Here is a 12,271-nt window from a genome sequence, read left to right on the forward strand (position 1 = left end):
AACTTATGAAAAATATAACCTATGTCCAAAATCAAATAAGAATCAGCAAATTATCTCAGATGAATAAATTTTTAAAGGGAGAAAAAAACAAAAACGGATCAAATTTTTTGAACTTGAATCAACATGATTTTCACGATCATCTTATAAAACCTCTTATGACATCATTAGATCTCCTGAAATGATTTAGGTCGACAAAAACTAACTAAAAAAAAATTATCAAAATATAAATAATAAATAACAGCTCTGCTTGTACTTAATAAAAAAACATAATATTCATATATTAATTATTAATAAATAAGTACTCTATATATAAATCATGTTTCTAAGTTTCTAAATCGCAATCTATAGCAATTATTTGATACCTCGTGTCTTACATATAAGTTCTTGTGAGTTAAAGGTGAAAAGTTGCGTTTTATTTGAAACTCTTCGCATAACAAAAGGTTTAAAAGTAACATACAAAATTCTTCGAAAGAATTACTTTATGATTGGTTTCTTCAAAAGCAAAACTATGCACCAACTTTTCACAAACGTTGTCTTTAAAAACCCAATAGAATTTTGAAATACTTATCGAACTTCGGATCGAATATCGAATTTTAGAATATCGGATCGAATATCGAATTTCAGAACAGCGTGCAAAATGAACTTTTTACTTTTCTTGGAATTGCTTTTACATCTTCAGACTTCAAAGATTTATTTACTTTTAACCTCCAAGCAAAAGCCACAGCTTCGTCAACAGCTTCTGCAGCAGCTACAACAGCTTTTGCAGCTTTTTCCGAATCTCCGTTTGCAACTGCATCAGCAACAGCAGCCGCCATTGCTGCTGCCTTAGCACCCATTGTCGGACAAGACTGTTTTGCAATATGCTCTGCTGTAGCTAGCGCAACTGCAGAAGCAACAGCAGTAGACGCAACTTTTCGCATTTCAACGTCAGCCGTAAGCGTCGAGCACTTTCTTATAATTTCAGAAATATGGTTGGCTGGTTTACGAAATGACGAATCCAATGTTGTGTCTGGCGGTTTTAAAACGGAACCTGAAATAAAACTAAGTTTTAAAGATTAATAAGTTAAAAAAAAAATAAAAACGAAAATTAATAATAAAAATTAATAATAATAAAAAAAACTTTGAAAGTTTTGTAATACTTTTCCTAAATAAAAATTAAAACATAAAAACTAATAATAAACATTTTTTGAAACAAACAACTAATAACATAGTTTATCACCGAAAGATTTATTTTTTGTAATTAGGCGGGTAAAAATAAAAAATAAAAGAAAAAAAAAGTTTCTCCGATTTTGCTAATAAAAAAAAAAGAAAAAATAAAAAAAATAAAAAAACGCATGAATTTTAGAGATTAAAGAGCGGTTTAAACCACAAAAAAAGATTTTCTTTTATAAGTAAAGTTATTTAAAAAAATAAATATCACCTCGTTTGTTTTCTTCACCTAAAGTACCGTGACCGAACATTGTAATGTTGCACATTTCAATTAAACTTCGGAACTGAGTGTAATCGGGAACATAAGAAATTCCATTTCCAACGCCACCGCTTATGTCAACGAACGGTTGGTCACAAAGTAGTTCATGACTACTTGAAATAACAAAATCTTCTTCAAATATTGCCAAAACAATTCGCTTACCGTTTGCGTTGTTCTTAACAAAGGAAAGGCAGTCCCCTTCAAAATATCTACAAAAAAAAACCGTTTAATGATTTTATCGTCCTAGCGGTATACAAAGAAACCATTCAATAGTATTTCATTACTATTAAAAGAAATTCATATTACTAAAATTTTAAAATTTATAAGATTGTTGTAATAAACTTATAAAAATTTAATTTGACATTTTTTTAAATATATTTCTTTACTTAATTAGCATCGCACTGTCTTATTTATTTGCATTGTATGGTAATTACACAAATTAGCATTGTCTTTAAATTAATTAGCATTGTGTAGTCTTTAAATTAATTAGTATCGTATAGTCTTTAAATTAATTAGCACCGCCACGGTCTTTAAATTAACTAGCATTGTGTGTTCTTAAAGAAAAATTAGTCTACTTTCAGGCTCTTTTTTAATTCAAATTATAAGAATATAATTTAATAATCATCACAATAACTTAAGTTCAAGTTTTAATAATCATTAACTTAAAATAATTTATATTATATAATTTATAATAAATCATTCATTATTAATAACAATTGAAGGGTTATGTTGACAAAGTCGTTAACTAGCAAATAGTTTTAAACGAAGAATGAGCGTTTAAAAATAATAAGTAATGAAATAAACTTAGCAATTAAAACATTGATGACATGACATCAATCTTAAAAGAAATTATCGATCGCTTATAGGCATTACAATAGGAAAATAAAAAAATCATGGCAGATTTGCATTTATTACAGGAAAAATACGACGCATTACAAAAAACAAATAGCGAAATTGTGAAAAATCAATGTGCGTCACAATCTATTAACGCAAGTAATAGTAAACCACAAGAAGTTTTAAAATCTATTGTTTCAAATTCAATAAATTATCATTCCGCAAACTAAATAAATACACTGCAAGATGTTCTTGTATGCTCCATTGCAGAGGATTCTAGTTTGAAAGTTGATTGTAGAAATAAAAGTAGAGATTCCTACGCAACCATGGTTAAATTGCTTAAGCCTGAACCGCAAAAAGAAAACGAATTTATAGCAGAGTATCAAGATTTCAAAGTGATAGGAAAAAATAATAGAGTTATAAATAGCCAAATAGATAAGCAGAGGATAAAACCCGTTTTTGGAAATAAAGTCGTTAACAACAGAAGCTCGATTGCAGGGCAACGTATTATTCGAGAGTCTTATATATTTGTAGGCGGTGTTTGCAATTCCTTATCTGAAGAAGATCTTTCAAACTACATGAATAAAGAAATTGGTATTACGCCTTTAGACATCAAGCTTAACAGAGAAAACATGTACAACCGATCCTTCAAAGTGAAAATAAAAAGTAGCGAAAAAGGAATGGTACTTAAACCCGATGTTTGGGATAATAACATTATTGTCAAACCGTTTAGAATGCACCGTGAAACACTAACAATCAAAAAAACACATCAAAATATTGAAAAACAATTGCCACAATTCTTAAATCACTCTACATCATTCATGCAACAATCAAATTATAAATCATAATGGGAGAAAAAGAATTAAATTTAACTAATACAATAATAACACTTTGTGCGTTTAACTGTCAAAGTTTTAAATCGAACTCGTATTATATCTCTAAATTATTAACGTATTTCGATATTATTTTTATTTCGGAGCACTGGCTGCTAAACATCGAGAGTTTTCTGTTAGATAATGTTGCATTACTAACACATAATGTTATCTTTCATGCGGCAGAAAAAAATACACACGGTAGACCGTATGTCGTCTTTTCATATAATACATGAGGATGAAAACATTCTTGCAATAAAAGGCACAATAAACAAGCGTCATTTAATTTTTATTGGGGTTTACCTTTCATGCTGTCGTAACAATAATGAATTGTACGATAAATATTCTTCTCAATTACATACAATTACTTCAATCATGAACAACTATGAGGATGAAGCAGAATGTATTATATCTGGAGACTTTCAGTCAATTCCTTATAAAATATATGATTTAGAATTTTGTAACAAAAAAACACGAAACAATCTTTCAAAACATCTCACAAACTTTATTAAATCAAACGAGTTGGTTTTTGTCGATATAGTTAATGGTGCTGGTCCTACCTACACCTATCAACACAAAACTCTTTTAAATTCTTCTTACATTGACCATATAGCATCTTTAAACCCTCTTCACCGTTTAATAATAGTGATCACCTTCCGGTATCCACAAGTATCAACCTTAGAGGTAGCAGCTTATCTAACGAAATAAATAATACAATGGAAAAGTATGATTCAGTTCCAAAACATGCATGGAAGAATGAAAACTTTATTGATTTTTATAATCATAATCTATCTATAGCATTTAGCAATTACACATTTATAGATGAAAAAATAGAAGCAGAAATTAAAATCACATGTTCCAAAATCAAAAATGCAGGTCTCTTGGCAGTTTAACAGTGTTTTGGACAACAAGTGACATGTAAGTATTCAAAACCTTAATGGACAACAGAGCTTAAAAGATGTAAAGATAACCTATCCTTTCACTATAAGCAATGGCAAAAATCCGATTATAACAAGTCAGTAGAATGCGTAGTCTACAAAAGATATATCTATTCCCGAAAAAACTTCCGTAAAGCTGTTAAAGCAGCACATAACAAAAAAATCTACGAAAAAACTAAAAATATCGAATACCTACGCAATACTAATCCTCAAAAGTTTTGGGACAATATTCGCAAAATAAAAAACAAAAATAATACTCGACTCTTTACAATTAATAAATTGCAAAACAAAACTGAAATCGTTGAAGAATTTAGCCATCATTTTCAAAAAATACTTAATACGCCGCAATGTACAAATAACGAATTTAATCCTCAACAAATTCCACATATAAGTATAGAGCCTAATTCAAAGTTTATTTCAACAGCTGATATTGAAAAACGTATTTTAAATCTTAAAAATAAAAAATCCTACGATTGTTTTGGAATAAGTGCTGAACATCTTAAAAACTCTCGCAGTAACAATCTTCTAATGTTACTCGCTTCTTTTTATAACAGCATGTTAACAAATGGAAAGGTTCCCCAATGTTTATCAACAGCCACAATTATTCCATTAGTTAAGTCTTATAAAACATCACTGGAAAATCCAAATAACTACAGAGGAATCAGCATTCTACCTATTTTTACGAAACTTCTCGAATATCTTATTGTACACATATGTCCAGATATCACAGAGAGTCATTCACATCAATTTGGGTTTAAAAAAAATAGCTCTACCCTTCACGCAGAATTTCTTCTGAGTGAAACAATAAAACACCATAAACATAACAACTCACCTGTATATATATGCAGTTTAGATACTAACAAAGCTTTTGATAGTTGTAACTGGGAAATACTATTTGAGAAACTATATTATCAGAAAAAAATCCCACTATCGGTAGTTCATACCATTTCATCGTTATATCGGGCAGGTACTGCTAATGTATCATATCTTGGATGCACATCAGAAGAGTTTAGGTTGTCTCAGGGAGTTCGACAAGGGTCCATACTTTCGCCTCATCTTTACAATATTTATACTGAAAATCTTTTAGAGAAAATTGTTTCAGAATCCAAAGTAGGAACTTCAATTAATGGGGTATACACTGGTGTCATCGCGTATGCGGATGATATAATTTTGCAAAGTTCAACTATATCTGGTCTTCAAAATCTTATTAACATCGTCCAAAAGTATCTAATATCAAACTTTATCAAACTAAATGCAGAAAAAACTGAATTTTTATAATCTGGAGTAAGCTCGATCATCAATAACGTGATTTATGTTAACGACGCTCCTATTAAGTTTCAAAGCAATTTAAAACATCTTGGTTTCCTTTGGGATAATAAGAACAAAAATATGACGGCAACACTCCAAAAAATCGAATATAAATGAAAGGATAACGCAATTTTTATCTGTTGCAAAAGCTCTTATAAGAAACAGAATTCGCTTCTGCCAGCCTGCTACGATTATTTATTTATTTAATTCCCTAGCTATTCCAACGCTATTATACGGACTAGAACTGAGTGGTTGCAACAATAAGTTTCTACAGAATATTGATAAAGTTGGACGATCTGTCTTAAAATCATTTTTTAATATTTCTAAGCATAGTAAAAATTACCTCCATTCTTTTTTCAAAGTAGACTCTGTATCGAACATTCTTATTCATAACAAATTAAACTTATTTATCAGGCTACTTAATGAGATATGGCTAATATGCAAGCAATTTGGTATTAATATGCTGCAATGTATGATCGAGGGCAATAAAATTAAAACTGCACGCCCTAAGGAAGTGTTAGATGCCAATATCGCCGCAATTTTAAAACAATCTGTCCAATTATGGAATTTAAAGGAACAAAGACTTATATTTAGAACTTTGATGGAAGAAAACATTCCAAGAACAGTACAAGAACACACATAGCATTTTCTTTCTTTGTTTTTTTTACCTATAATTTATGTAACTATTGGGTGTTTAAAAGAATATATATATATTATTTTTCAAATACAATGTTATATTTAAAAAAAAGGTCATTAGTTTAAACTTATATACACGCAAAAAAGTCGGATTTTTTAATTTCGTCAGAAATATCATAAAAGAAATGATTGATGGTGTAACGATTAATTAAATATGACTTATAATAAACATAGAAAAATATAAAAAAGTAATCATTAAAAAATCATATATTTGGAAATATTATTAAAAATAATAATAATAACAAGCACAGGAGTATATTATTAGAAGAAATAATGTAAATAAATTTTTTAAAACCATTTTTAAAAATCAAATCTGTTTTAAATAAAAAAAATATAAAGGTGTTTGAAATTATAATATTTTGAACACTTACATGTGCACAAGGCTCTTGTTTCATTCACAGATGCACAGATGAACAATAAAATGCTTACCATACACCTGAGTTTTATTAGATGGTAATGTTACGAAACTAAGATTTTTATTAATTATATTTCTCATGAAATATAAAGGAATAGGCAACTTTCTGTGATAAAGTTTGTAATGGAAAAGATAAAACTTTTATTTCGAGAGCCAAAAACAAAAACTTACATCATGAATAATGTTTAGAAATTTAGAAATATCAAAAGATCAACAGTATCAAACGTTTTTTGTAAATTGATAAAGATGCCACAATAAATCTGACCAGTATGAGTTTTTTTGATTTACATATACCGTAAAATCGCATAAGTTCGGTCAATTAAGCTTTGGACATTCATATCTCAGACATAAATAAATGATTTTTTAATTTTTTTTTCCTGAATTATACAGACAACTATATTGTTAATTTACATTGTAAAAATCAAAAAATAGCATTAATAATTTTATTTCAAATGAGAACAACTGGTTTGACCGAACTTTCAATACCATTTCATAAGTTCAGTCACTATATGCAATGTGTTGATTGTAATATTGGATACGTTGATTAGACAATCAACGCATCACAATAATACAAATTTAACATTTCAATACACTTCGCAATATCACAAATACAACATCCAAATAACACATTGCAACATCCAAATAACACATAAATAACATCCAAATAACACATAAATAACATCCAAATAACACATTGCAACATCCAAATAACACATTGTTTATTACTGCTAGAAACAATTGTAAAAAGGTTTTGTCGAACGCCAAAACCCGCTATTCTCAGGTCATGAAATCTCGTATCTCATCTCAAAAATTAGGCTTTCGTGACTTCTGGAGAATCTTTAATAATATCAATAATAAGGGCAAATCTATAATTCCACCCCTCTTGTATGGTTCAGACTTTGTCACCTCACCTAAAGACAGAGCCGAATTGTTTGCTAAGAACTTTTCGTCGGTGTCATCTCTTGATTCCACTAGTTGCGTTCTACCTGATATTGCCAACAAACAGGTTGATCCATTGCTTGACATTCGTATCACTCCAGCATCTGTGTCTAAAGTGATTTCCAGCCTAGACTCTTCTACAGCTTGTGGTTCGGACAACATACCTGTTATTGTCTTGCAGAAGTGTTCTCCGGAGCTGTCGTCTATACTCTCAAAACTATTCAACAAGTGCTTATCAGAGTCTTGTTTTCCAGCCTGCTGGAAAGCGGCATCTGTTATCCCTATCTTCAAAAATTCTGGAGAGCGATCTGATTTGTCTAACTACCGTCCCATTAGTCTTCTTCCTATCATAAGCAAGGTTTTTGAATCTTTAATTAACAAACACTTAATTTCTCATCTTGAATCTAATAACTTACTTTCTGACCATCAATATGGATTTCATATTGATGGTCAGAAAGTAAGTTATTAGATTCAAGAAAGTAAGTTATTACATTCAAGTTGCCGGATACTCCATAAGCTTTCTTCTTATGGTGTATCCGGCAACATCTTTAAGATCATTGAATCCTTCCTTTCCAATCGTAGCATAAAAGTTGTCCTCGATGGATAACACTCTTCTTCTTATTCTGTAACTTCAGGGGTTCCTCAAGGTTCTATCCTTGGCCCTATACTCTTTTTAATTTACATTAACGATCTTCCAGATATTCTCACATCTAAGGTGGCATTGTTTGCTGATGATACCACCATTTATTCTTGTCGTGATAAGAAACCAACACCCTCTGATTGCTTGGAGGGGGAATTTGAGCTTGAAAAGGATCTCACTTCTGCTACAGCATGGGGCTCACAGTGGCTGGTGAACTTTAATTCAGATAAAACTTAATTTTTTTCAGCCAATCGTTATCGCAATAATTTAGATCTTCCTATATTTATGAACGGTGATGTACTCGATGAGTCATCTACTCTTCATCTTCTAGGATTAAATCTTACTTCTAATCTTTCTTAGAAACCATATATCAAATCAGTTGCAAAATTAGCATCTGCTAAGGTTGCATCTCTTTATTGAGCTTGTCACTTTCTTACTTCGGATTCTATTCTCTATCTCTATAAATCTCAAATCCGGCCTTGTATGGAATATTGTTGCCATATCTGGGGCGGTTCTTCTAATGATGCCCTTTCTCTTTTAGACAAAGTGCAAAAACGCATTGTAAACATAGTTGGACCTGCTCTTGCAGCCAACCTCCAACCATTATCACATCGTCGTAATGTTGCTTCTCTTTCTCTTTTTTATAAATACTATAATGGGCACTGCTCTAAAGAGCTAGCGTCTCTTGTGCCATCTACTATAATTCATTCTCGTGTTACTCGTCATTCAATTAAGTGTCATGCTTTTCTGTGACTGTTCCAAAGTGCTCTAAAAACGCTTATTCGTCTAGTTTTTTCCTCGAACATCAGCTCTTTGGAATTCGCTTCCTTCATCTTGCTTTCCTGATTCATATAATTTGCAATCTTTTAAGTCGTCCGTCAATCGTTATCTTGCTCTACAATCTTCATCTTTTCTCTTTCAGTAACTTCCAACTTTAATTAGTGGCTGCTTGCAGCCTTGTTGAGAGCGAAGTTAAAAAAAAAAAAAAAATGCCATATCACAAAATCACAAGTTTAACACCAAAAATTATGAAAACTAGTTTTCTAATGTTACTTTATAAGAAAATTATGTAACAAAATCGTTTAATTCAATTTTAAAAAAAAGTTTTATTTTTAATTAACAACTTTGATAAATTTATTAAAAAAGCAAAAATTATTTTTAGTAACCAAATTTATACAAATGACTCTTAAATATTTATTGATAAATTAATATTAAAATATTAATTGATAACTAATATTAAAATATTAATTGCTAGATTTTATCATTACTTTCTGAGTTTGCTTATTGGAAGTTTTAATATGCACGATTTGAAAATTTTTATATTTAAACAAATTATTTCAGCACGGTGCAATTAAACTTTTTTTGTAATTGAAATTGATTACATACATTTTGAACAATCAACATTTCACCACATTTCTGCTAATTATTGTTGGCGCATCACACATAATTTGTAAGTGACCGATGTTGTAGTATTTTTAATTTAACAGACTTTGAAGAAAAAGAGTAGAGTTAAGGATTTCAATTATTTATTTTTTACGGAAAAAATACTTAATTTTTTTTTTTTAATTGTAGAGAATATATAAATATATAAAAATCAAATATTTTTTTTTTAATGTTTTTTATGAAACTTTTTTGGATTAAAATTTTTTTTATTCCATTCTACACTGACATTCGGGGAGAATGAAATATGCAAATATATGTGTAATTAAAACAACACTTTATTAAAAAAACAAAAAACAATCAATAATAACAATTAAAAAATCAATCAAATAAAATAAACTTTTTTACTCTTGTGATGATGTTGAGTCGTTTAGAGGTACTAGAGGTTGAGTTGAGTTTTCAGTTGTGCGGCACTTTTTGGTGTAATAAAAGTATCTTTTACTATCGCTTTAGTATGCATGTTTGACATGCAAATCAAACCTTGCAATTTGAACTTTCACACTGGTACCATTCCATATTTTGACTTGCTGAAACTTCGCCTAAAACTTTTCAGCACTTTTTACACTTAAATTAGTTTGCAGCCAAAATTTTTGTTGGACTTGTTGCTTGGTTTATTTGCTGCTTGTCATTAGAGCTAAGATTACATTGTTTTTTAGCTTGCTTTGCTGCTTTTTTGCTCTCAGCATCTTTCAACCTTTCAAGTATTTCAGGTTTGTTGAGACACTCCCCTTCGAATCTTGGCACATCTACAATATTTCATTTTTTTGTGTCAATGTGTTGGTACAAAACATTTGTTGCAAAGCTGCTGCATGTGATTGGACTGATTGCAGTTGTTTTTCAACCTCTTTTCCAAATGACGGTGTTTCAAACGAATTAGCAATTTGCAACTTTGATCGATTTTGTTGATGTCGAGTAGAAACAAGCCAGTATTCTGAAACCCAGTGACTATTTGGTATGTGTAAAGATATTTGAAATTTTTTTTTGCAGGTGACTAAAACATTCTTTTGATAAGTTGCTGAACTTTGTCTGCATAAAACTGTTTAAGTAATTTGCGCCAAACTCTTTTGACATGGCAATAAACACCAAAATCTAGTGGCTGCAGAATATGTGATACTTGAGCTGGTAAGCAATTTAACAAGATATTGTATTTAATAAAAATAAGTACGACTCGATAAGTCCAAAACAATCATCGACAAGTCCATGGTTAAAATATGAATACCTAAAATTTGATAACTATAATTAGATTGATGTAATCTTCTGTGAATGTAAAATTAGATAAATATAATTAGATAGAACTAATTACCTGGAATTTTCTTAATGGCGGAAACATACACGTTAGTGCAATTTCCAACTGTATAGTGGATTTTTCATTGTTGTCAACCAATTTCAATGGTCATTTTGAACCACACCTGCAAACTATATTTTGCTTACCTTGATCACCAGAGAAGCTGATTCCATCAAAACTCCAGAGTTTTTTTGTTGATACCTGCTATGTTGAATTCTCTTTGCAGTGTGTTGAAATACTTTGCTACTATTTCTTGGGTGCAAGAAGCGACTCTGAGCGATGAAATAATGCCTATGGCTCTGATGTTCAACCTATGACTCCACCTGTTTATGAAAAGGTTATACCGATCTCTTCCTGGTTTACCATTAGAAAACAAATGAGATTGATATTGCAAATAGTCTGTAACTAGTGTGATAACATTATTGTAAGCTCAACCAAAGCCCCAATTAGATAATTTGATGAGCGTATCTACCAAAAATGATTCAAGTTGTTTTGAAAAACTCGTGCTTAAACCACTACTTGTTTCACCTATGCCATGGACACACCTGTGAAGAGTTGCTACTGGTATGCTGAATGATTTAGCAGATTTTGTTAAATGAAAATTCACTGCTTTGTACTTTACCCACTGCAAGTGCAACTTGCTCTTTGGTGTATAGTTTTTCTTTTTTCTTTGCATACAAGTTGTTTTGAGGCATATTTTATATTAAAATAAATTTAACAACAATCCATTTGAAATTTATGCACAAAATTTATAGAGATAGCTTGGTCACTTGACACTTAATTAATTAATAAAAACTGCATTTAACAAAAGAGTAACTAGTGTATTTTATTTATTCATAAGAATCATTTAATAAAAGCAGTCAGTAAAAGTCATTCATTTCAATTCAGAAAAATTTCATTAAAAAATTTTTTCAATACAAAAAATTTAGAGTTGGAGATTGTTTGGTCACTTGAGATTTAATAAAAAGAAAGCCGCATTTAAGAAGTGAACTATTGCTTCACTTATTAGCGTACTTCATTCAACCCCACAACTCTCTTTTTTCATTTTTTACTCATAACTTTTTTTCCTAAATAGCAAATTTAATTTTCAAAAAAGATTCTTGATCAGCGTAAAAAGTTATACCAGAAAACATTTTTAAGCTCAATGATATCAAATATATCGTCCTAAAATTTTTATTTCATTTTTCAAAATAATAAAAAAAATCTTATTACGCATCCAAAAACTTAAAAATTTATAACAAATTTTTTTCATCAAAAATAAAATTTGATATGATCTCATAAAAGTATTCTCTACAACATCATTTAAAAGTAATATTTTTAATAATATATTTAATAATATATTTAATATTTTTTAATAATATATTTAATATTTGCAAAAAGATTATCCAATAATTAATTAAAAGCAAAAAAAATAAACATTGTCATAACTATTTCAT

General features: G+C 29.8%; 1 protein-coding gene across 2 annotated transcripts in view; it reads right to left on the minus strand.

Moving 5' to 3' along the window:
• Positions 1-206: 206 nt before the first annotated feature.
• The window catches only part of LOC101236161 (uncharacterized), a 73,746-nt gene continuing 61,681 nt past the window's right edge, over positions 207-12,271 (minus strand). For both annotated transcript variants that reach the window (XM_065818283.1, XM_065818284.1), the window contains 2 exons: positions 1,421-1,677; positions 207-1,030 (listed from right to left, as the gene is read on the minus strand). In XM_065818283.1, the coding sequence (XP_065674355.1) occupies positions 621-1,030; positions 1,421-1,677 (667 nt within the window). In that variant the 3' untranslated portion in view covers positions 207-620. The remainder of the gene's footprint in view (positions 1,031-1,420; positions 1,678-12,271) is intronic.

This window comes from Hydra vulgaris, chromosome 14, assembly GCF_038396675.1.
Source record: "Hydra vulgaris chromosome 14, alternate assembly HydraT2T_AEP".
Classification (NCBI taxonomy): domain Eukaryota; kingdom Metazoa; phylum Cnidaria; class Hydrozoa; order Anthoathecata; family Hydridae; genus Hydra; species Hydra vulgaris.